The following is a 25621-nucleotide window of genomic DNA, read 5'->3' on the forward strand; positions in this document are numbered from 1 at the left end:
CGAAATAAGGGTCTGTCACCGAAACTTCAAACATCCTTGGATAGAGCATACAAAGTTCTGAAAGTCATCAATAATGTCGCTTACAGGATACAAAAAAAGCCACGGGGTAAAGCTCAAGTCATTTACTTTAGCCGACTTTGTTTCAGTCTTTTCCCGAAAGATCGTAAAGTTGACGCAGTCGGTAGGATTTGCTGAAACGATTGGACAAAAATTGCGAGTAGTTATGGTTAATTACTATAATTAATTAAAAATAATTAATAGTAGCTGCAGTAAATTTAGCAAATCGAACACGCATCATTGTGGGACAAGCAGATATCGCTCTTGCAGTTATCAGCATTGGTGGAAAACAAGCATTGTGGAAACCAACATAGTAAGAAGACCAGAGTCAAAAAATCAAAGCTGATTGATCGTGATTAACGAGAAGCTTTGATTTTTCTGTTCGCCCTGAAAAAGGCCTAATATAGGCCCAAACGTTGGCAATAAAAGAAAAAAAGTTTTGAAGAGCTTGGATTTTAGTTGACTGATCCATGACAAATCCCTTATCCAACTTAACCGTTAAAAGTTAACACAATTATTAATATTCATGTAAGTAATTTATATAATATTCTGCTGATTTATTAAGTGAATTTTTAACTTTTATATGTTAACTTTATGTTTTGTAATTTTATGAATTAAGATAAGGGACGTTTTATTTAATTAATAACCTAATTTGCGTAAACTGTTGTCTAATATTGACGTTTCTGACGTTTTACTATAAGAATTAATCAGATAAATATAAACTTATATATCAACTCCGCGAAAAATAAACTATTTAATGTTTTGACGTAAACATAAAATATTTTTATAAAGTGTTATACATCATTTTAAAGGGAAAAAAAGATCTTTTTAATTTAGCAAAAAAAACAAAATGGCCGCCATAAGAAAAAAAGAAGTTGAGGATGGAATATCAGAACCGAAACGTCGAAAACAGAAACTGAATTCAGGTATGCGTTGTCCTTAAAAAGTTATCCTAATAATGTTTTTGCAGATTTTAAAAATACGTTGAAATAAAAAAAATACAGCCCTTTTTCAAAAATGCAACTTTTTAATTTTTTCCAAATATTTCAAAATCGGAAAAAGATAAAATCGTTCTGAAAGCGGCACTTAATTGGTAACTAAATGGCCTACAACTTTTCCTATTTAACCAATTTTCTATCTCTTATAGTTTCCAAGATACCCATACATGTACACCCAATTTGGGCCACACTGTATATTTGTGTTCTATGGTATTAGTATTAAAAGCATATTTTGAGTGGTTTCAGTGCATTATTTAAATTAATATTAAAACTAAAAACTCCTTTTGCTGAAAAATGATAAAAAAGTCTGAAATGGGTCACATATATTGGAAAAAAGGAAATTCAGATCGTTCCTTTCACAGGCGAGTTAGGTGTCAATTGGTGTCATCCTTCTAGATCTAAAGTCTGCCCAACCAATCTGTAGCTAAGCGGTATCGGTGCGGGGAACGTGGTTGTAGACTAGACCCGCCTCATTTCATTCATGAAATGGCCAGTGACGTGCGAAATTTTATAAACCGATTACACAGATTTGAATGTATTAAATATTAAAAAATATGGTTTAGTTTTAATTTTAAAATAGGTATTTGTAGGTAAGATATTAATTTGGAAATTAAGGTCTTCTAAAATATTTTATTTGTAAATATGTAATAAAAAAATGACAGACAAGATTAGGGAAGTTTGAGATAAAAGTAAAGTAAAGAAAACACAAAATTTGTAATACACCTACTTAGTTTATTCACTTAAAATAAGAGTGCCGTACACGATGCCTGGATATCGCGAGGGAAAGAGCACGGCAGATAATCCGAATTATGCTGTTTAAACATTGAATTTACTACATAATATGTATAATTTAAATTATTATTTAAATAAGTATAATCAATTTGTACCTGCTGAAGATATATTGCTAACCACTCCGGTAACAGTCTCACTCTACCAGCATTTTTTAAACGTTAGGTCATTGTCTATCCAAGTTTCATCTAAATAGACAATATTGCGACCTTCGGCTCGGTGTTTTTTTATTTCTCTTAGGTATTTATACCTTAAAGATGTTATTTTTGAAAAAAATTTCTTCTTCTGGCAATTTTTGCAACAGCTTTCTGCTAGTAGGCACAACTTTAAACCCATATAAATTTGATTTATTAGGTGTTTAACTATTTGAAAATGAAAGTTTTCGTCTTGTTCCACCTTCGTCATTCGCGGTCTTTTTTTTGCCGGGACTAGAAAGCATTTTGTTGGGGTCCGTCCGCATTCTTTCTTCATCTTCTTTGTGAATTTTTTTCACCATTGAAATGCTTACGCCAGTATATTGAGATACTCTTTCAAGTTTGCGCTTTATTGGTAGATTAACGAAGTTATTAGTAGCTTCTTCATTGCAAACCCTAAAAATTTGTACAAGAAGTATATAATCCTGATATTCGATTTTTTTTTGTCGTCGTTCCAATTCATATTACTTATATTTATAGACATTTTATATTCAAAATAACCAACATTAACTTTAAATCTTTTTGTTTGTAAAGCAATCGAGCTTGGTTTTATTTCATTGAATATGATTTTTATTTATTACAACATTAGGTACATAATTTTTGAAATTTAGTGTCGCATAAATTATGATTTTATTTTAATGTTTTTTTTTCATAACTGTGCTTAGGCTTTATAATTCTCTTATAATCATTTTACTTACCTATAAACATTCGCAATCACTTCCCTTGCCTGGCTATGAATTGTCTTTCTATGAATAAAGTTATTCATTTTAACGTAAATAACACAAAAACTGTTAAAAATTATGAACTTTAACAACAAAAAAACAAATCACACAAAACAACAACAAAACAGCAACAACAATAATAGCAAATAAACTAAACTATGCTACACTACTCAAAAGTCATAGGTCATAAATTAAGTAGGTACCTAAAAATACAACAATAAAAACAGTTTAATAGCTCAAAAGTATTAACATACGCTGCCGCCACTGAATCCGCAAGAAATCGATATTATTCCGAAAATTACACAAAACCTGGTAGGATGCGATCCAATAAGATAGAGAAAGACAGAGAGCTGCATAAAAATAATGAATTAATGGCCGCGATGTCATCAACCAATCACCTGTCCCCAAACAGCGAGATGCTTCCGCGAAAGCACGACGTTGCCGGCTTTGTAAGTTTTATTAGGAATTTCGGATAAATGTTAGTCAATATTGGATTTTATAATATGCAAAACATTAGCAAATAGAACTAAAAAATATGGTTTAAACTGCATTACATAATTTATTATCTTTTTTATGATTAAATAGCTTAATTTTACCATTATATTTACTTTTTATTCAATACTATTTCATTTTTGCAGTAAGACGTGACAACGCTTCAAAATTTCGCCCGCATTCTTTTCGTAGACACAGATCCGATGGTCAAACTATAGGTTATATTATAAAAGACGGCATGTTTATGAAGTAGGTATCTATTAAGTATTGCATACCAAAATATTAATAAAAATTTATAATTAAGAATATTATTATAATCTAGCAAATTTATTATTATTGCTTATTCGAACTCGAAATGCCGCAAAATTAATGTGTGCAAAAATGAAGGTAGTGTCTGGTCGATATCCAGCAACCAAAGTCGCGAACGCAGCATATGTCTTTTGCCAGCGACATATTTATAGTCGGCACCCCATATTATTTAATTAATATCATATATATGATAATATATGATATATATAAAGGCGCGTTTAGACTTTAGAGCATGCACGAACTGATCCACCGTGAATGAGCGTGCGTTCGCGCTCGCAGTTTTGTTTAGATTATACGATCATCCACACACAAATTCTCTATTCGCAGTGATCCATTTGTGCGCAATCATGGTGGACGAGGAAATTGCGGCTGCTGCGTTTATTGTATTTTATAAACTAATTAAGCAAAAAGAAACCAAGAAACGTCAAAGGCGTCGCTGGTGGCAAATGCAGTTGTTTCGTGATAGAAGTGATGTGCTAAGGGATCTAACTTCTGAAATTGGATGTGACCAATTTAGAAACTTTACACGGATGACAAGTGCTGACTTTGAATACTTACTGAGGTTGGTAGCACCAAAAATTGCTAAAAAGGACACGCAGTTAAGAGAAGCTATATCACCGCGAGAACGTCTGGCGATAACTTTACGTTTTTTGGAGACCGGAGATTCCTTTGGCAGTCTGCAGTACCTGTTTAAAGTATCCAAAGCATTAATTAGTAACATTATTCCAGAAGTATGCCTAGCCATTACAGACGTACTTGGAAGGACGATCGTAATAACCCATATCAGCTCTGAATAGCACAGTGTTAATCTATGTGTTCTACTAATGTTTGTGTTCTGCTGGAATAACTCATAAGTTTTTGGCCAATGTGCTGACATTAACCAGAATATTTGTTTTCACTTCCGCTGCGTTTAGAACTGGATTCCAAGATCTCAAAAGCTTTTTGTATTCTTGGGTCCTCTGTTTGCTGTTTTCTCTTCTTTTGTATGTTTACCAAGTTTGGTTGTGAAGCAGTAGTGAACTGCGACGGCAAGCTTTGAGTAGATGAAACCGGACTCATGTCTCTTCCCTCATCCTTCAAATGCGACTGCAGCGGCTCTTGTTGACTTTCCTCTGAAACCTCTTGGTCTGGTCCTGCTTCGTCCTACAAAAGTCCATTTAAGCGTTACAAGTAGTTTATAATAAATTATATTACTATATTATTATGAACTAATAACTAATAATATAAATAATATTTTCAGATAGTTTCAGATGCCAAAAACGCCAGAAGAATGGATGCTGGTATCGGAGCAATTCTACAAGATGTGGAATTTTCCAAACTGTCTAGGAGTCATGGACGGTAAACATGTCGTACTGCAAGCCCCTATTAAGAGCGGAAGCGAATTTTATAACTACAAGTCATCGCATAGTATTGTAATGTTTGCATTGGTAGATGCCAATTACAACATAATCTTTCTTGATGCTGGTACTCAAAGACGAATCTCGGATGGGGGGTTTTCAAGAAAACAGAGCTGCATCAACATCTTGTGAGAAAAACATTAAGACTACCACCTCCCAAGGCTTTGTCAGGACAGACACACCGAAGTTCCGTATGTTATTGTTGCCGATGAAGCATTCCCTCTGGAGGAAAATATATTGAAGCCGTATTCAGGAGTTCATCCTGGAGGATCGACAAAGAGGATTTTCAACTATCGGCTTAGCAAGGCACGCAGAATAGTTGAAAACGTTTTTGGAATTATGTCAGGAGTGTTTAGAGTATTGCGTAAGCCCTTGTTGTTAGAACCGGAAAAGGCACAGATCGCGATTATGGCAGTTGCCTATCTTCATAATTTTTTACGCCGCCATACTTCAAGCAATACCTACACTCCCCAGAATTTTTTGGACACTGAAAATTGTAGGGCATTAGTGGAAGGCCAATGGCGTCGAGAAATAGCCACAAATAGTCAAACTTCGATGCTGCCAATGACAGTTATACCACCGTCTATAGATTACAACAAGTCAGACCACTTCCTATACCGCCCGTGTTAAAGCAAAATTGACCTTGAATCCCGCTGTTTGCTGCGTACGAGCGTTTACCAGGGTTTATCGTAAATATCGATGAAAGCAAATTCTGAGGCGCGCTGATTATTTTTATACGAGGAGTATTCATAAGAAGTATTTTAAGTCATAAAATAGGAACTTTTTTTATAGGACTGGAATAGAATGTGTTTATATGACAGTGTTTCTTAATTATTAACGTTTTTACACATTTTTTATATTAGCTTCACTTCTTTGCCTTTATGTAGCAATGTTTGTATGTATGTATATAACAAATCTAAGAATTCTATTTAAACTATAACTTCTACTTGTCAGTTTGTTTTCAAATTTTGTAGGTGCTTGGCTTTCGATAACAAGGACAGTTTTTAAAATGTTTTTGAGTTTCCCTTTTCTAAAATTGATGTATCTAGAAGTTTTGATCAGTTCAATGAATTTGAACTTTTAAATAAATTGGAAGCGTTTAATATGGCGGATTCAAAATGGCTGCCTTTTAAGTCAAATATAAGTCTATAATAAGCTAGCTATAATCAATAATAAGCGCTAAATAAGTAGTTTTGTAAATTATATACTTTGTATTCATTTGTGGATATAGTAAATATATATAAAATATATTAAAATATCAAAATTTACCGGGTCTTAAACGCCGACATTGGTGGCCGACAAAAAGAAGTGGGGTGTGTTGGTTTGGGATAATAGGTTGTAAAATCGGCTAAAACTATTCCAGTAACATTACGGGGAGAAAATAAATAATAAACTATTTTTTAAGACACAAAATACAGAACAAAATATTTAACATATAGGGATGAAATACATACTACTTTATTATTGGGTAATTATATTTATACAAGTAGTATGTAACCAAATTATTGTCTAAAACGCTACAAGCAAAAACTCTCTCGCGAAACGGATGCACACAAGTTAACGTACTTGCGAAAACTAAACCTGGGCTCTACCCAGCCGATGCATGGCGAGGTGAGGAACGGGGGGTGGGGCAATCGATTTCAGGGCCGCTCGAGTGGTCTGACTTGTTGTAATCTATAGACGGTGGTTATACCTCGAACATCTACACGTACAGCACAAACCATCCGTGACGAGTTTGCAGACTTTTTTGTAACCACCGGGGCTCTCGCTTGGCAAGACACATATGCATAACTAGTACAGAGTACAGGATTGTTTTTAAAATTCCTATGCGCTCGTACAAATATACGGGGTGTCAATTAAGTTCCGGAACGACTAAATATTTCTCAAACGCGCCTTTTACACAAAAAGTGACCCATACGCGAAATATTCAGCCGTTCCGGGACTTAAGTGACACCCGGTATATTTGCTACACGTAGATTTTTACCTTTTTGTAAATGTGTATAAATATCCCTATAATTTGCATAACTGTTTCTAAATTACTTACATTTTCTGTGTTTAATCCTCTCCTTGGTTCATCCCTATCCATTAAGAACTGCATGCTGTCAAACACGAACCATTTCGATATGTAAATATCCTTTGCACCTGACAACAAAAATAAACAATTCAACCGTAGCCGATCGATAGTTCTAGCCTGGACACTTATCCCCGCTTCCATCGATACCTCACAACAGAAGCCGAAATCATGCGAGGCGACGACCGCATCGCGATGGCAAAAATTCCGCGCTTGGGCACGTATTTTTACGTGACGTATTTTATGTTGATTCGAAATAATATTTTACTGCAGTTATTATTGTAGTTTATAGTAAGATTACGCATTTAAAATTTTAAACTACCAAACTATTTTGATACTCGCTTTGAGTTTTAAAAAGAATAAAAATTCGGTATTTAAATTAGGTGGGTAAATTAACAATTTTATTTTTAACTTACATTTTACAATCTTAATTTTATTTAGAATAATGCCTACCTCTTGCTACATTCCTGTTTAAGCTCAGAAAACATTAAAATGGATTTTAAATGTTTTTTTTTGATTATCTTCGGAATCATTCAAACTTTCGATTTTTTAAATAAGCAACAAAAATTTGGCGTAGGTACCTACCTAATTTTGTTTTCGGCATTAACATTTTTACGAAAAAGTAATACAGCAATGCAAAAACTTTCCCATAGCAACCAAGATAACCCACAAAAGTGTCAAGAATAAGTTTTTGAAAATATGTTTTTTTTTTCAATAATCTTCAAAACCACATAAAATATAATATATATTTTTTTATATGGCATATTCTTTTACAAGTAAATAATGTGCAACTTTGGGGTAAATTATCCATTTTCGTATTTTAAGGGTAGACGAATTTGAAACACCGTTTATGTATATTTCTCCAATAAAATAAATAATAAAAAATATTTAAAACATTTATCATATACCTAAAAATACGTAATAATAAAAAAAATATATTATCTTGTAAAATGTAAAATATTAGGTCTCGCGGTATCTCCACTTAGTCGTTCCACTGTACGGCGTGCGCCACCAAATCTCGGCTTCAATTTTGACGCCACGAAACCAGTGTCACGGCTAGAACTCTCGATCGGCTACGATTCAGCAATACGATTTTTGTGTTCAAATTACCCTTTCCTGTTCCTCCGCTGCTCCTTATTTTGGATTTCTCACGTCGGAACGAGCCCAGTAAACTTTTCATTTTTTTTGCGCTTCTTCAACATAAAGCTGTGGCAGATTCACATTCCGAACAAGACTTTCCCATGCGTCATTTTTTTTTAATTTTTTAATAATATTCTGGGTGCTTTACATTCCAAAGTATTTCAAATTTTCTATATTCTTCAATCAACACAAGAGCAGTATCGTTATTCCACTCAGCATGCGCGCACAACAGTTTACATTTGAGCATTCGCGGTGGATCAGTTCGTGCGTGCTCAAGTCTAAACTCGCCTTATCCGCGCCGAGCTTGCCTATCTTTATCTGACAAATATTGACTGTTGAACGGGCCGGGGTGCCCGGGGGTAAATATATACGGGAACCGGTCACTAAATATCGTACTATATTTGGCAGTTTATTTTAATGCATATATGTAGTATGTTGATTGTATTTTGTAAATACTCAATTTTGGAGGTTGACCAAGTAACTTCACCTAAACTATAAATCCTAACGGCTATAAGGAAAAATTTTATCCATATCCTTTGGCAGTTATAGCCGTTTATAACATCTAACTCAATAATTTTTAATCAAAAAACTTTCGTTTGTAGAGGTTTGCAACCATCTCAAATCCGTTTAGATATTTATTATATATTACAGAAAAAAGCTCAATACAAATTTTTTGAAAGTTAACCTTTTAATTAATTCTTACAAAAAAACCTTAACTGTTAAAATGTTAACTTGTATTGCGTTCTATTATTTATAAACGTAATTTTTTACTAGAATATTATATATTATACGACGTATTACAAATTCCTAGCTCACTATTGGGATCTCGGTAAATATAAGAGATACGAAGATGGTTAAATTTAGAGCAAAGTTTCGCATTTTTGAGCCTAAAAATGTGCCATTTAAAAATTTGTATAAAAAATATTTAAATGTATATTTATAAATAAATAAAATAAATATATATATTAAATATATAAAAATATATATTTCTTGTCGGGGCGCTATTGTACCACCCCTTTTGTACGTGGAAATAATGTTTCGAAGAATCGACCATTTCTTAAGATGCATGCCATAATATAAATATAGGTCTGTATATGGTAATGATTAAAACAATTTTGAATTTTGTCAGTGTGTTAAAATTAGCATGGTGCAGACTTGGCTCACCCTAAAATCGGTTTCGCGTTTATATTATACTATAGTTAGTATAGTTCTTGTTGTTATTCTATTTGTTATATACTGTTGATGTTTTGTGTTATTTACTTTCGTCTCAACTTTTGAACAATAAAAATATCATTTTGGCAGCCTTTTGATACTAGTGATAATGAATTGAATAGTTGTGGTAAATATTTTTAGGCATTTTATAATGTGTTAGTTTATGATCGTTTTGCCCATCAAATTTTAAGAAAGTATCAATTTCTTAACAAGTGTCATTTTTGACCTGAATATATTTTAAACCTGAATTATAATTTTTAAATACAATATATACGCTAAAAGATATATCGTTAATATTTGCTTAATAAAAAAGTACAGTACAGTACCGTTTTTTAAGATAAAAACAAGGTTAAATTGAATTTTTGACATTAAAATTAATGAGTCACTTATTTTGGGTATTATGTCACTTATATTAAATATCAATTTAGAACATACTATCTCATACGCCAGTGGCGAAGCGTGAACTTTTTTAAGATGTATTGCGGCCGACCAGAACAAGCGTGTCCATAAACAATAACCCTCAACAGCATAATAAAATAGCTGGTCGACTTCGATAGACAAAAGCTCGAATGTCTTCCCCGCGAGTAAATTTTGCAATTTAAATCGTAATAGGCTGAATGCGGCCGGACCTCTTTAGCCTGCTTGATGCGTATTTGGTTCGATATGCTCCAAATTTCGGAAGACAAATATCAATGTGTCTTCCTGGGGCTCGGATACATTAATTGGGTGTCAGCCCTGTATTTTTATCTTAATCGATGCGGCAGGCGGGGCGCGCCTTCGGATTAATCATGTTTAGATACTATAATAATAATAGTAAGGATAGCGACTACGTTCTGTGTTAATTTTTTTTTAATTTTAATTCAACAATTACATGAAATATTTACGTGATAAATTAATGACAAATAACTGGATAATTTTGGGTACAGTGTCTACCTTGTCTACTCGTACGCTTCGCCACTGACGCTCAAATATTGAAAAGAAAAAGAAAATAGACTTATTCACATATTTAAAAGATATTTGAACTTAAACTTTTAACGAAACCTTTCGTTATATTTACTTTAATGAAAGTTGAATAAGTCTTAAATATAATAATTTAATTGAGGTATAATAGATTTTTGTATATACCCAGGAGCTGAGGGTTCATCTAATAATCGCTGAGCTCCTTTCTTCTTTTCAATATCCTACCTAACTTTATTAGGAATAATAAACTTGAAAACCATGAGAAAAACTTACTTATTTAATAAAAATATCTAATTTGAACCAACGTTTCGGTAGTTATATCTACTACCGTTATCACCGTTATCAAGGTAAGTTAAATTAAAAATATGAAAAAATATTCTTATCTTTTCTAATTTTTCGTCTGCACGCTGTGTAAAATTTGTTCTTAATCCGCGAATAGTCACAATACTTTATTTATAATTTGACGTTTGATTGATAGTTAGAACTGTACAATATAAATTTTACATAGGCGAAACCTGTAGACCATTTCCAAAAAGAATTAGCGGACATAAATCTTATATAAAAAACAATGATTTTCAAGTCCAATTCCGTCATAGTAATGGATAATGCTTCATACCATTCCCGCATAAAGCCGGACACCAAAGTCCCAAATACTAGTAGTAACAAGGCTGATTTAGTTAAATTTATAGCGAGCAAAAACATGCAAGTCTCTTTAAAGGACAAAAAAATATTATTAGCAGTCATAAAAGAGCAAAAGTTCAAAAACGAATATTTTCTAGAGAGTTTTTTCTAATCGTATAGCTACTCCATTTTACGATTGCCTCCATACTATTGTATTTTCAATCCTATTGAGATGGTCTGGGGAGCAATTAAAAAACAGTTGCGCAAAATTAATGAAACGCCGCAATTAAGCGCGTCTGTGCTATACAATATACGAACGGTCATTGAAATCGACAAAACCAATTTATGGAAGAACTGTGTATCTTACATTAAAAAAGTAGAAGGCGAATACTGCATCTTACCAACGAATTAATCCAATTATGATTCATGCCAATAACAAATCCAGTTCTGAAGAGATGGATAGTGATGCTGAATAGGTGAGCATTTTTGGACGTAAAAAAATGTGGGTGCAAAATTATGAATATGTAGTTAACTTCACTTATATTTAATTTCGATAAGACCAAAAAATTCCGCTTAACAATGAAATTTCATTGTTCACTATTTTTTCGAATATATTTGCATTTTTACTCAATTTAATTTTATTTTTTTTGACAATTTTTGTAATAATTAAAAAAAAACTGTGTAAAAAATATGTGTCATTAAATCTAACCATGAGTTTTGCGTGACTTGATAAATGTTTTTGTTGGTTGTAAAATAACATATTTACTATACCGGGTGGTGCGTTACCGAGCGGAACATAGGAAATCCCATGTAAATTTTCAATTTATTTTCCCATCAAGCCTATCTGGTCCATTTCAACCATTAAACCTATTGTTAGTAAATTCGAGTCCAAAGACGTTGCAATAAATAATTGTAAATGTTTAACTCAGAAGATCGAAAATAGATCCGAAAACAGAGAGAACCGAACTCAACTTAATATTTTACTAAGTGTGGAAAAATAAAATAAAATACAATAATTTTTTTAAAAATAATAGAGAATTACATAAAAATATCAATTAATCAAATGTTCAAACAACCATTAACAGCTAAACAATACCCTAACCGATCATAAAATTCATTTCTAACGTTACTAAGTTGATATTGAGAAATTTTATTAGATTGTAACGAAATAGCGTTTTGTAACTAGTTTAGATTCTCAAATATTACACTTTTATAAACGACACTTTTGAACCCACAAAAAGAAGTCATTCGGTAAAAGATCAGGTGTCCTGGCTGGCCAAATTATCCGGTACCGTGGACCAATAATATTACCGTTAAAAGCATTTTCCAAGCACTCTCTAACCATATGGGCATTATGGGCCGGGCAACCAATCCATTTGGTACCAGATCATTTGATCTTCCTGAACAACTTCTTCCAAGGCGGGTCCAATTTGATTTTAAAATAAGTCCAAATAGGTTTCAGCTGTTTATAGTCCATAAAAAAGGGTCCAATGATATGGTGTCCGATAATTCCCACGAAGAATTTGTTTTTTGGGGATATTGTTTCTGGGTATGAACAAAGCGATGTTCATTTTCTTGCCTCCAATACCGGCAATTCTGAACATTTGGTTCATTGTTGAGGGTAAATGTACATTCATCGGTAAAACAAATATTTCTTAAAAAATTCCTATCATTATTTGCTCTTTCATCATTTCAAAACAAAATGCCATTCTTCGCTCTTCATCTCCTTCCTGCAGCTCTTGATGTTTTTCGAATTTATACGAATAATATTTGTGTTTATTTAAAGTGCGTTGTATGATGTTTATTTACCTCTTGCCCAAGAACCCTTGTACTAACCATCTTGTTTTCCTCCACACTCAGTACAATATTAAGATCTCTGTTCTCTCTTTCTTCGGCTCTATTTCCGATATCCTGAGTTGAACATTTACAATTATTTATTACGGTACCTTTGGACTCGAACTTATTGACAATACGTTTAATAGTTGAAATGGACGGAATGGGCTTGGTGGGGAAGTAAACTGAAAACATTTCAGATACTGCTCTAAAACTGTTTGATTGAATAATTCATACTTGTTTTCAAATATCGACTGTCATTGATTTATTGACACTTTTCCTCACGTCAGGGAGAATATTCATTTTACTGGTGCCCGTTTGGTTTTACCTGAACCGAAAATTTGCTAATTTTGCAATTACATTTAATTGAATAATTCAAGATTCGCTTATTAAAATTTTTTGAAACTTTGCACAAGGGTTTGCCAGATTGGTCTCTTCGAAAAGTTACGTTACATTTTTTGTATAAAATGTACAGGGAAGCCAATAATTGACCCCCTTAAAATTTACATGGGTTTTCCTATGCACCCGGTATATATTAAGCCAGAGAAACAAAAATTATATGCACGCCAATCCCTTATAAAGAAAACGCCACGTGCGAAACGTTTTTAGTTTTTATACTTGTCCAAGTAACTTCACCTAAACTATACATAGCCCTTTATATTTTTTAACATCTAACAATTCAATAAATTTTTACAAAAAAAAACTTTTGTTTGTAGAGGTTTGCAACCATCTAAACCATGCGTTTAGATATTTATTATAGAAAAAAGATTTATTCAAATCCTTTGGGAGTCTTTTCCATTTCTTTAACATTCGATTTTTTAAGTAATTTTTACAAAAAAACTTTAGTTTGTAGAGGTTTATAACCACTATAAATCGATTTAGTTAATATCTGGACAAAAAAATATTAAAGTTCCTTGGGAATTTTAGGAGATGCTATTCTACTTTGCCAAGTTGCATTTTCCTTCATTATTTTTTTGTTAGGAATATTTTTTTATTCTGAAAAATTTGTTGATTACTCACAAAGTCAGCAAACAAACGAAACTTAGAGTACTTTTTTTACCTGTTACAAAATACAACACATTGGAAAGTCGATTTGACATCATTGTCTGAGATGATGGTGATATAAACTATGTGAAAATAATAATAATATACTTAATTACACATTGTTATTAATATTTTGGTATCCAATATATTAATAACAATTATATATATTAATAACAATTTACTTAGTAATGAGTCGTAATTAATTTACTTAAATTTTCAATTTTGTTAGTATGACTAGTTTTAAATATTTGCTAGAGGTTCTTTTAAATATCTGATATAATTTTAAATGTTTTCGTAGCAATATATAAAAATGACATGACAAGTCATTTTTTGTTGCAACAACGTTTTACATTTGTGTTTTTTTAGGAAAAGGCCACTATCCGTTGCTGTACTGCTAGAAGAAGCCGAAAAATTTGACGAGGGTGACGTTATCAAATAAATAAAATATTGCTTGAAGGTATATATCTATATCACCCCCTCCCCCAGAAAATGATGGCGAAAATACCGATTGTGACTCAGGGGATGAGGAAGATAACGATCCAAACCATCTTATTACTCGCCAACTCATGGCGGCGCAGATGACGAGATTATGTATAGCAAAGAGAATAGGCACACTTTATTAAATATGGAGGACTATATACTATATATAAGGACAGTAAGGTTATATTGATAATCAATTGCAATCAGTTACTGAAAGCATACAACCTCCTAAAAAAAGAGTAAGCCCGAAATAAAATTTCAATGGGAGAAGGGTGATTTGAATAGGTGAGATGTCTCTTGGAGTAGTAAGAGTGGTACTCTGGTACCATTATTGACGCTATCTAAGGATAGTCATCCTGTTGATTTTTTTAAAACTTTTTATGAGTCAGTCGCTTATCGAAGAACTCGTGAATGATACAGTAAGATATGCCACTCAAAAATAGGTGTTCCTGGACTTGAGCTTTCACACAGTGAATTATATGTATTTATTGGAATTCTTCTGGTAAGCGGTTCCTCTCCCACGCCGAAGAATGAATGAGGAAGAAGCGGAAGATGTACATAATTAACTAGCAATCGGTTTTAGGAAATATGCAGATTCTTTCATGCTGCTGATAACAACGCGTTACCTCAAGGTAATAAAATGGCTAAGTTGCGCCCAATTATTGACACGTTGAACACGAAATTTACACAAATGCACCCTTGCAGCCAAATATTTCAATAGACGAGTCGATGGTTCCTTACTATGGAAAACATGGCTGCAAGCAATTTATACGCAGTAAGCCGATTCGATTTGGATACAAAGCTTGGGTTATGAGTACCAAACCAGGTTATTGCTTACAGTTTGAGATTTATCAAGGACGAAAAAATAAAGAAATGGCCAGTGAAAGTCAAGGTCTAGGAGAATCTGAATACCCCCATACTCTATTGGATGAATGATTTGTGCGTTGCTAATGCTAATCAACTAGCCCGTGCATACGGTTATGAATAAGATAATCTTTATTGGCTAAGAGAAATTTCCCAGTATCTTCTAAATAGATACGGAGTAGGACCAATAATGTCTGTGCCAAAGAGATCTTCGGTATATTGTATCACTTGGGAAGGACGACACTACTTGAGAGTTTGTCAACAGCTAAAAAGAAGATGTTCTCTATGTAAAAACACAACCACAATCGTGTGAAACTTGTCAAATTCCACTTCATGACAAATGTTTTGATGAATTTCATGAAATGTAACTACTTAATAATTTTTCAATTTGAAATATCCAAAAATAAAAAATATATAATAAGGTTTTATTTTTTATTCAACAAGCGCCCAAGAGGTCGTTAACGACCCATCACCAAAAGCCACGTATCTAAAAAAATTTTAAAATTTTTTTCATGTCATATTTTGTCGTTTTTTCATTAAAACAATCATTATAATTAAAAAAAAAAGTTCTTCGTTTTGGGCGTTAATGGGTTTATAGATACCTACTTCACAAATATGTCGTCTTTTATAATACACACCCCACAAAAATTATCGCATCACTTATTATTTCTTAAATATTTTAAATTTTTTGCCTGTTTTTTTAAATTTTATTGATATTGATAATTAATTCACCAAAAAATACTTTTGCAACATTTATTTTAAATCACTTCAATCTACAGAGGACAAACATTTTGATCTACCAAAACATACAAAAATCAAAAAAATTGTACAAAACATGTATGCAAAAAAAATGAACTTTATTTAAGCCAATGAATTTCTAATAGGGTGTGTTACCGACCCTCGCTCTAATTACAGCTTCCATTCGTCTTCGAAGGCTTCTAAACAGGTTCTGGAGGTATTCTTGCGGCACGTTTGCCCAGAAGTCAAAAAGAACATTTTGAAGATCATCTAGTGTTCTTATTGGTGCTGGATGTTGCTGAATTTGCCATCCTAGATGGTCCCAGACATGTTCTATCGGATTAAGGTCCGGGCCACGTGCAGGCCAATTTAGGGTGGGTATCTCGACCTCTTCCAAGTATTGCCGAACAACTCTAGCAGCGTGTGGACGAGCGTTATCATGCATTAGCACAGAATTATCACCGATATATGGCATACAGGGCACTACATGGGGTTCTAGGATATCGGTTATGTACCTGATAGCATTTAGTCTTCCATCATTCACTGGTACTAGCTCCGTGCGACCCTCAAAAGAAATTCCTTCCCAAACCATGATGAGCCACCACCAAAGCTTTCAGTTTGACAAAAATTAACCTGATCGTGCCGTTCACCACGTCGCCTATATACTGGTACACGCCTATCTGATGAATATAGACAAAATCTTGATTCATCCGTGAATAAATATTGGACCAATCTTGAATATTCTAATTTGCGTGTTCTCTAGTAAATTGCAATCTTGCTACTCTATGTTCTCTGGTAAGACGTGGACCTCTAGCTAGCACTCTGGCTCGTAAACCTGCTTCTCTCAGCCTATTTCGAACTGTCTGTAGGCTTATTCGGACATTACGAGCAGCCAACAGATCTGTTTGCAGTCTTCTAGAGGTGGTATGCCTTATTCTAAAGCCGTTAACCTTAAGTAACGATCATCTACTGCCGAAGTTACCCTTCTGCGGCCTTGTCCGGGTCGTCTGGATAGTTGTCCTGTTTCTTGGTAGCGATTAACAACTCTGGATATGGTGCTTTGTTGAACTCCCATTATCCGAGCGACGTATCTTTGACTGCGGCCATCTTCTATGAGCGCAATGATTCTAGCGGCTTCTTCATTACTCACGTGTCTTGTTAAACGTTCAGGCACATCCACTATTAACAATAAATTTACATTTTCACTTTAGAATAACACTATTTGCTTAGAACGTTTTCGATCTCAATGCATTCGCCAACACAGGAATAATCTACGCGAGCATTTTTGCTTCAAAAAAATATGTAAGAAATTCCGATAATTTTTTGTCCATGATAAGAAACCAGAAATATCTTTTAAGTTGATACATATATAGAGATTGTCTCAAAAAATATTTAAAATATCTTAAAATACTAGTGATTAACTAAATTTTTTGATTTTTGAAACAAATATTGACTTTTCAATATTCTTTAGATAATTTAAAATAACTTTTATTACATTTTTTGTTTTTTGCAGCTTAGAATTTTTACTATTAACATATAAATCCTGCATTAGGAGCATATTTAAGGAATATTTGGTTTATAAATTTATAGGTTTTAAAACCATTGCTTAGTTTATCAGAATTCTGTAAATTTATAATGAAAAAATATATGTTTCAAATAGGTGTGTGTATTATTTATTTACTAATGTACAACAGGATTTAAGGGCTCAGCCTTAATGTTGGTTAAATTTAGTCTATTGTCAATATCCTCATCGATTTGTCCTATTATGGCCCTAAAAGAGAAAAATGAGCAATTAAACTTTTGAATTTTAGTGTGTAATATTACTACTATATGCAGGGTGTTTTCAAAGTTGAGTCAGTTGTAAATGATAATAATAATCATTTTTTAATGACACCTTGTAGAACTTGTTGCATAATAAGAAAGTTAGTTCACACTATAGAAAATTATTTTCAAAAATCTTAAAGTGAAATTGTTAGCGTTTTTACAAAATTTACCATTTGCTCGATTAACGCTCAATTTTGCTTGATGAATCAACTATTCTTTACAAGCTTCGAAAATAAAATCCTAGTGTCCAGCAATTATATTATTAATTAGATGTTCATAAACCTCTCATATAAAATGTCGTGTAGCCCCCATCATATAGGAACCCCTTTTTAAATAATTGCCAGTTAGATGTTGTTGGCGCGTAGGAATGTTGCATGACAACTTGACAAGCTATACTATACCTACTAAACTAGATAGTAGACAACATAGTAGATAGTAGAAACTAGGTAAGTAGAAACCTAAATAAACTCTACTAATCAACTTTAACTATAAAATAGTACAAAATAGAAGTATATACATTTGCATAATACTATTCTACACACATGTAATTAGATTTTACTCATTCCTATAAACGTATTATATCCTCATACTACTATATCCTATGTACTATATCCTCATGACTAATAACTGTCATTACATGCTCATTAAATAATACACATACTATTATTTCCTAGTTATTACTTAAACGTTAGGCTAAGCGCAAAAACAGCAAACAAATCTTACACATTATCGCCTCTAATAATATGAAGCCCTAACATAACTTGTTCAATTCCTGTTGTTGTGGAGTACACTCTCTCATGAGATTCATCAAGAATTATGTTAATTGTCTGGTCAAAGCCTTTTAAAGTACCCTAAAAAATTATATTAATATGTAGTTATGTTTTTTAGGACATATTAATACTTACAATAAAGTTTCTGCCATCAGAAGTAATTATTGAGACGGTGTCTGTCAAAGCTAAAGTTACGGATAATATACGTAAAAGACAATAGTAGGGTGGTAAAAAAAAGTATGTTTCTTACAAGTTTTGTCAAAAAAAATTATTAAATTTTAATTAGTGGTTCAATTTTGAATATATTCTTTGTAAAAAAAAGCATTTTTACACCTTTAATTTTTCTTGAGTATTCCTTTATGTTATATGTCTAGCATTCATGCAAGATGATTGTCTATTGCATTTGGCTTGGATGAGATATTGACTTATTACATTACTTAGATAGATAATAGAAGTACAATAAACTATATAATAGAGCTATTATATAACACATAACAGCTCTATTATGTGTTACAAAGCTTTAAAAAGTATTTACCAAAAAAATCCAATCATATATCGGTATGGACTACAGACCTTTTCTGCAACAACCATGGAAACAATTAATGCTTACTTTAGAAAAAATACAAAAGAAATTGTATCAATCCAAAACAGGAGAAAATCAGATTCCTGTCATATTTTTAAACAAAATTCAAATAAAAATAAATAATCCAGGTTTAAAAAAATAAGGATGATCCCTTATCACTTTAGCATTCCATTCAAAGGGCCAAACAACAATTCTATTCTTCTAAATTAAAAAAATCAAGTAACGAATCCCATACATCCTGGCAAATTGTGAATAAATTATGAGGTAGAACAAGCCAAAACTTGCAGAATATTTTATTGGATCCAACTGATCTCAACAACTTTTACTGTTTCATAGCAGACAATCTTACTAAGACTATTCACACTAAAAAGGATCCCCTCGACTACCTAGTCAATGTAAATATATTATTTGCATTCTTTTTTCAACCCACCAACTCAATTGAAATTCGTAGAGTTCTCAGTGGGGTGAAAAATCAGAATGCTTCAGGATATATCATGCCCTAAAAATCGTAAAAGAGCTTCCGGAAAATCTCTTTCTGCACTGGCACTTGCCGTAAGTTTTTAGTTTTCATCTTTTGCTAGAGGAAGTTTTCCCTCTTGTCTTAAGTTTGCCCACCAACTTCATTGCTTTCCACTTTGTCCAAAGTAGTAGAACCCCTAGTTAACATATGTATTACAAAGATTTTTTACTGACTTCAGCATCTTGTTTGCTTTCAACACCAAAAAAGCACTGCAGATGCTGTATTCCACTTTATGAGGACTCTTTTGTTCTACAAAAAACAGCTGTTCGGTCATTGTGTCTGGTACATTTACATACACATTGCAATTCACTATTCATTGAAAATAAAATCCTCACACTGTCAACTCTTTTTTTTTTTAAACAGTGTTGCTCACAAATATCTTTCTAATTTCTCGAATGCCAGAACTTATCAAACATGCCAGGAACAAGATTTATGTTTGCCTATTCCTCCCTTTAGTTACATAAAGGACTCCATTATTTATATGGGCATTAAAATGTATAACCACTTGCCATTGAGTGTTTGTTGTATTGAGAATTTGAAAGTGTTTTGACATAAGTGCAAAAACTCAAAAATCATTTTATTCTGTTGATGAATATTTTTTGTTTATTCTTGAGTAGCATTTAGTCTCTATTAGGCTTTTAAGATTCTATAATTTGACCAACAATTGTATTAGTAAAATATTCCTGTCATTGTTAAATGTTGCTATAAAAGAGTTGAGTTCTATAAAATTTTATTGTTTTATTGTATATCTTATAGAACCTAATATTGTAGGTATTCTTCTAGGGTCTTTTAGGTATTCTTTTAGGGTCTTTCAGGCTGTGTTAATAAGAATTATATATGTTGTAGTTCTTGAACAATAAAGTATATTATCTATCTAATCTGGTGATGAAAAGCATAAATACTAAAGTAATGGAGCAGTTTAAAAGTATTTTTACTAATATCTCTCAGGATTTTTAAAGTCTAAGTTTTAAACAAAACTCATTTAAAGAAAGCATTAACTATAAGTGTAAAGTGTTCCTTATCTTATACTAATAAATACTGTTGTACCTAAAGTAACAACAACAATGAATTGTTGTTGTTGTATAATTAATTCATTATTGTTTTTACTTAGTCACCAGCAGTTTGATATCTTTAAAAGCGAATAAACTGAATGAAATCATCAAAAACATACATCTATGTTCCATGTTTACAATGTTATGAAAAGCTTTGATTTTCCTGTTCGCCCTGAAGAAGGCCTAATATAGGCTGAAACTTTAGCATTAATAGAAAAAAAGTTTTGAAAAGCTTGGATAATTGACCCCTTATCTAAGTTAACCCTTGAAAGTTAACAAAATCAAACTGGGTCACTAAAACAACACACAAAATAACTATCTGTTTTTCTTTAACTTAGAAAGAATTATCTGTTTTTCTTTAGAAAGTAATGAAGATATTGAATGTGCACATGGGAATCTTTCCATCTAAACTAAAAAAGGCGAAAGTTCTTCCAATTTTTAAAAATAAGGGTGATGAGCAGGATGTAGAAAACTATCGACCAATATCTCTCCTTTCTTCAATATCAAAAATCTTTGAGTGAGTCATTTATATCCATATTATGAACTTTTTAAAAAGGCAAACTATTCTTTCAGATAGCCAGTTTGGTTTTAGGCCCAATCATTCAACCCAGTTGGCAGTTTACAAGCTTATATCCTTTGTGATTGAAAATGTTGACAAAAAAGAAAAAGTTGCCGGACTCTTTTTCGATTTATCGAAAGCATTCGACACAATCAACCATGGTCTACTGCTGTCAATCCTTGAAAATTGTGGACTGAGGGGAAACTGTGCCAGACTTATAGCCTCTTATTTAGATCAGAGGGAACAAACAGTTTGCCTTGGCTCTGGTACCATATGTTTACTCAGCGTCATCCTTGGTGGTACAGGGAGTGCCTCAGGGTTCAATCCTAGGTCCAGTACTATTCATATTATATGTAAATGGTCTCAGTGAGTGTTTTCCAGGGTGTTTTATCAACCAATATGCTGATGACACTTCCATAATCTTGTCAGAACATCTGATTGAAGAACTATCTGTCAGAGCTTCTCAGGTGATAGAGAGGATGCAGAAGTGGTGTGACAATCATGCTCTGAAGCTAAATGCTGATAAAACCGGGCTAGTGACATTCTCCAAAACTTTACCTTAAAATTCCCTACTTGTAAAGTTTGAAAAAAAGTCTCTTCAAGAGGTAGCTTCCTTAAAATTCCTTGGTATACAAATTGATTCCTGTCTCACATGGGTCCCACACATAGACACTCTTGGCAAAAAACTAAATAGTTTCTGCGCGTTAATAAGGCGTCTACGAGAAGAGCTTTCCCTAAATTGTCTGAAGCAAATTTACTATGCATCGGTCCAATCTCTAATCACTTATAGTGTGATGTTTTGGGGATCTTCAACTGACGCCGTGTCAGTCTTTATAGCACAAAAACGGATCATAAGATGCATGCTCAGACTCACACCACAAACGTCTTGTAGGACTTATTTTACTAAGCTTGGTCTACTCACTGTTCCAGCTCTGTACATTCTTATGTTAGCTATTTTTGCAAAGAAACACCTGCATCTTTTTCAAACTAATGAAGATCATTATGCTGAGGGTATGTCTATTGTGACAAGGGGGAGAGCTGAACTGAGTGTCCCAACTCATCACTCTGCCTTTTTTCAAAGATCTCCTGCCTTTGCTGCTATTAAAACATATAATAGATTACCTCTTGCCCTAAGGCAAGAGAAAAATATCATGAAGTTTAGGAAAGACACTGCAAGGTATCTGTTGGGCAAGTGTATCTATAGTTTCGGTTTACAATTTTAAATGTGTATTATGATTAATATTAAGGGTTTGCTTATTAATTTATTTATTTTCATAATGTATCATACTTGAGATATATGTGGTAAGGTAATGCACCCAATATTATGTCCAACATTATCTTTTTGTTCTTACTATTTTTATTAGCAGTATGTACTGTGTAGATGTTATCAAATTTTAATTTTGTTCGTTTTGTGACGTTGCTGTTGTCTATTTAAATTAGATCTTGAAAGCAATAAAGAAATTATTATTATTATTATTAAATCATTCATATCTTTGATTGCAGATTCATTTAATTTTTCGATTATGATACATATCTACTTTTGATAATTATTGTGCGATTTAAGACTTCCGGAAAATTGAGGAAACTGTATTATTTCAAATAAGGCTTCTAGCAGAGATAAGTCAACAAATTTAAAAAATCAACAAAATTAAACAGTTTCAAAAAACAATGATCTGATTTTTTTTTGAAAAAAAAATCAGAACTTAAATACATCAAACTCCAAGAGATCATCCACACACATGACTGATTGCCTTTGTTAAGATAAATTTAAGATTTTCAATCACTCTTTAAGAATGGAAAAAAGTGATGCAAGAAACATCCCACAAGGTTTTGGTTATATTATCTGAAACTAATATTTTTAAAGTGAAAAGTCTTTGTAACCATAAAAAAAAATGTTAGTCTTCAAGCCATTTTTAAAAGATACCAGGATTTCTTAATTATATGCAAATGTATTATTACCTTTGACAATACTTTTTACATACATGCATTCTTCAAGAATTTTAAGACCTAATATGTCCCAATATAATATGCTCTTTTTTTGCCAAGAGATATGAAACTATGTTTCTTTACTACTTTACATACTTCTTTACACATAATATCCTCACACAGAACTCTACAATAATTAAAATAAAGATCGCACTGGAAATTAGTCAAAAGGATACGGTTCACAAAACTATCTAATCCTGAAGCCATTCTTGTACAGATTAAAAATTTGGGTTTTTTAAATATATATATACACAAACATTAAAAAGTTTGTTAGGTTAGAGGGCAGCCAACGAAAATAAGAGTTAGGTTAGAAGCGGCGTGACGTGAGGCTTATGAAGTTAAGCCCGGAACATACATTTTGCTTTGACGTGTTGTTCAAATATTTAACCGATTCCAAGCGGTCTATCGGTAATTACCGTTTCCAAATGGTATTAACCAAACACGTCCAAGGGGTTATAGTTATAACCGATTGAGATACGTGACGTCACCAATTAGCCCTTTATACGTCATCAATTTGGAATAGTAATTACCCACGTCCGGAGCTGTTTTCTAAACGTCAAATGTCAAAGATATTGAATTAGGTGCGGGAAAAAATAAAAACAAACAACAAACCCATTTTAATGTTCATTTTCATTTTCATCATTTTCAAAAAGGAAAAACATTTCCTTTTTAAAAATGATACAAAATTTATTATGGCTAATAAGTTTTCTTTTTTGATATTTATGTTTAAGAACTAATTACATATAATATTACTGGCGTCTGGGGTATTATTTAAAAACAAACAAAATGATGATAGTGACAGCTGACAAATTACAAAGTTACTTCAACCAAACACGTCCAAGCGGACACGATTGGTTATGTTATAAAGGAACTGTTCAAGGTGAACCAAGGGCTTAACCGCGGTTAAAACCGATAGATCGCTTGGAATCGGTTTTTGTATTCTGTGGTGACGCCGCAGTCGCAAGTCAGTCATAAACTCGTAAAATAAATACCCTAATTTCAATCAAAATTAAAAATATCTGGAGTCGAGATATATTATGAAAATTGTCTTTAATCTTAAATAGTTTTTATATTACTTTGCGCTAAAGATCCTTTCATATTATTAATACCCCAATATTGTAACGACATTGAAAACGTCAAGAATACCAACTTATTCTTGGACGTTTCGGATTGACACAACACTTCAAGCACGACGGGACGTCTCGGGAGATGTGTGGAAGGTCGGCAAATCTTCCAAAACCATGGTCAGCCGAGTATATAAAAAACCGCATCGCCGCTGGGACTCCACCATACCAGGAAAATAACTATTTCTAGTAGTCGTAATCGTGATCGAGTTGAGTAGTGTCAGTGTGTGTTAATAAATTCGTTGACTATTTTGGTGCAATGGAATAGTTCATTCACACTTTAACTAACGGGAAAATCACTACAATATGTGTTCTGTAAAGTTTCATTTAATTGTATTTAATTCGAAAAAATATATATACGGCGCGATACAATTTTCAGCACATCAGTATACTATAAAAATTGTTGTTTATGTAACAAGTATGTAAAATGATCCTTTACTTATGAATGGAAAACTTGTCAATTTGACAATTCCCATGAATACAATCAGCCTGAAACCACATTACGTAATACGTAGTAGTCCGTTGAGATCACGTGATTGATATCACTCAATGAGATACCTGAAAGGTTTCACGTACCTACGTGAAGGAAAACACGGATAGAAGTTGGTTAATTCAAACTTCATTCTTTTTTTGCGACCGTTGTGCTATTTGGTTTGTATTGTTATTTACAGTTTTTATCAAAACATTTTTTGGTTCAAATCTGCTTTGTTTGACTATTTTTTTTATTAGTTGTAATTTTGTATATCAAGTTTGGGTTGAGACTCCGTATTTTAAATGTGGCTATTGTGGCTTTTTCATTAATGGTCAGTGCCAAAATTATTTGGAATACCAATGTTTCCAAGTATATATGAAGGAGAACCAGGCCTTACTACCTTCGAGCTTTCCGCTAATGAAGACAATATTTTAACTTTAGTTGGGTATATGTTTATTATTGATTTTTTCTATTTGTCAGTTTTTTAATTAGTTTCATTCTACTGTATGTTATAGCTTTTATTAGTTACACTTTCTCTTTTTTTTTTAATTTATTTTGTAGTCTCAACAGGCGATGGCAAAGATTTAAGTCAAAAATATAGGAAATTAGATGACGAAAGGTTGATTTCATTAATTTAAGCCAGAAAACCTCTATAGGATCCGAGAATCCCTTTACAATCAAGGCATAAAAAAGGGTTGAAGCAATTGTGAAAAATCAAAACCGTAAACACGAGTGAAAATATAACTTCATTTTACGGATACCTATATCTCTAGTGGATGGACTAATAGGCTTGACAGCCGTATCAGTAGT

General features: G+C 32.7%; 3 protein-coding genes across 3 annotated transcripts in view; all 3 read right to left on the reverse strand.

Moving 5' to 3' along the window:
* Nucleotides 1-25621, reverse strand: part of LOC126749023 (structural maintenance of chromosomes protein 2-like) — a 445423-nt gene that overhangs the window by 109446 nt on the left and 310356 nt on the right. The window lies entirely within an intron of this gene.
* On the reverse strand, nucleotides 3906-7095 carry LOC126749154 (uncharacterized). The gene is made up of 2 exons (XM_050458829.1): nucleotides 7003-7095; nucleotides 3906-4704 (listed from the first exon to the last, which is right to left on the reverse strand). The coding sequence occupies exons 1-2, from the start codon at nucleotides 7054-7056 to the stop codon at nucleotides 4438-4440; spliced, it is 321 nt and encodes a 106-aa protein (XP_050314786.1). The 5' UTR covers nucleotides 7057-7095; the 3' UTR covers nucleotides 3906-4437.
* On the reverse strand, nucleotides 17570-23600 carry LOC126749161 (U6 snRNA-associated Sm-like protein LSm8). Its single transcript, XM_050458843.1, has 4 exons — nucleotides 23392-23600; nucleotides 18651-18691; nucleotides 18469-18596; nucleotides 17570-17692 (listed from the first exon to the last, which is right to left on the reverse strand). Exons 1-4 carry the CDS (start codon nucleotides 23420-23422, stop codon nucleotides 17602-17604), a joined length of 291 nt encoding a protein of 96 aa, XP_050314800.1. The 5' UTR covers nucleotides 23423-23600; the 3' UTR covers nucleotides 17570-17601.

Source organism: Anthonomus grandis, chromosome 2 (genome assembly GCF_022605725.1).
Source record: "Anthonomus grandis grandis chromosome 2, icAntGran1.3, whole genome shotgun sequence".
Lineage (NCBI taxonomy): Eukaryota > Metazoa > Arthropoda > Insecta > Coleoptera > Curculionidae > Anthonomus > Anthonomus grandis.

Coding starts and splice junctions, on each gene's coding strand:
- LOC126749154 (XM_050458829.1), bottom strand. CDS start 7,056: ATGCAGTTCTTAATGGATAGGGATGAACCAAGGAGAGGATTAAACACA. Junction 4,705..7,002: donor GAGGATTAAACACAGAAAAT/GTAAGTAATTTA, acceptor GGACTTTTGTAG/GACGAAGCAGGACCAGACCA.
- LOC126749161 (XM_050458843.1), bottom strand. CDS start 23,422: ATGGCTTCAGGATTAGATAGTTTTGTGAACC. Junction 18,692..23,391: donor ATTAGATAGTTTTGTGAACC/GTATCCTTTTGA, acceptor TAGCTTTGACAG/ACACCGTCTCAATAATTACT. Junction 18,597..18,650: donor CTGATGGCAGAAACTTTATT/GTAAGTATTAAT, acceptor ATAATTTTTTAG/GGTACTTTAAAAGGCTTTGA.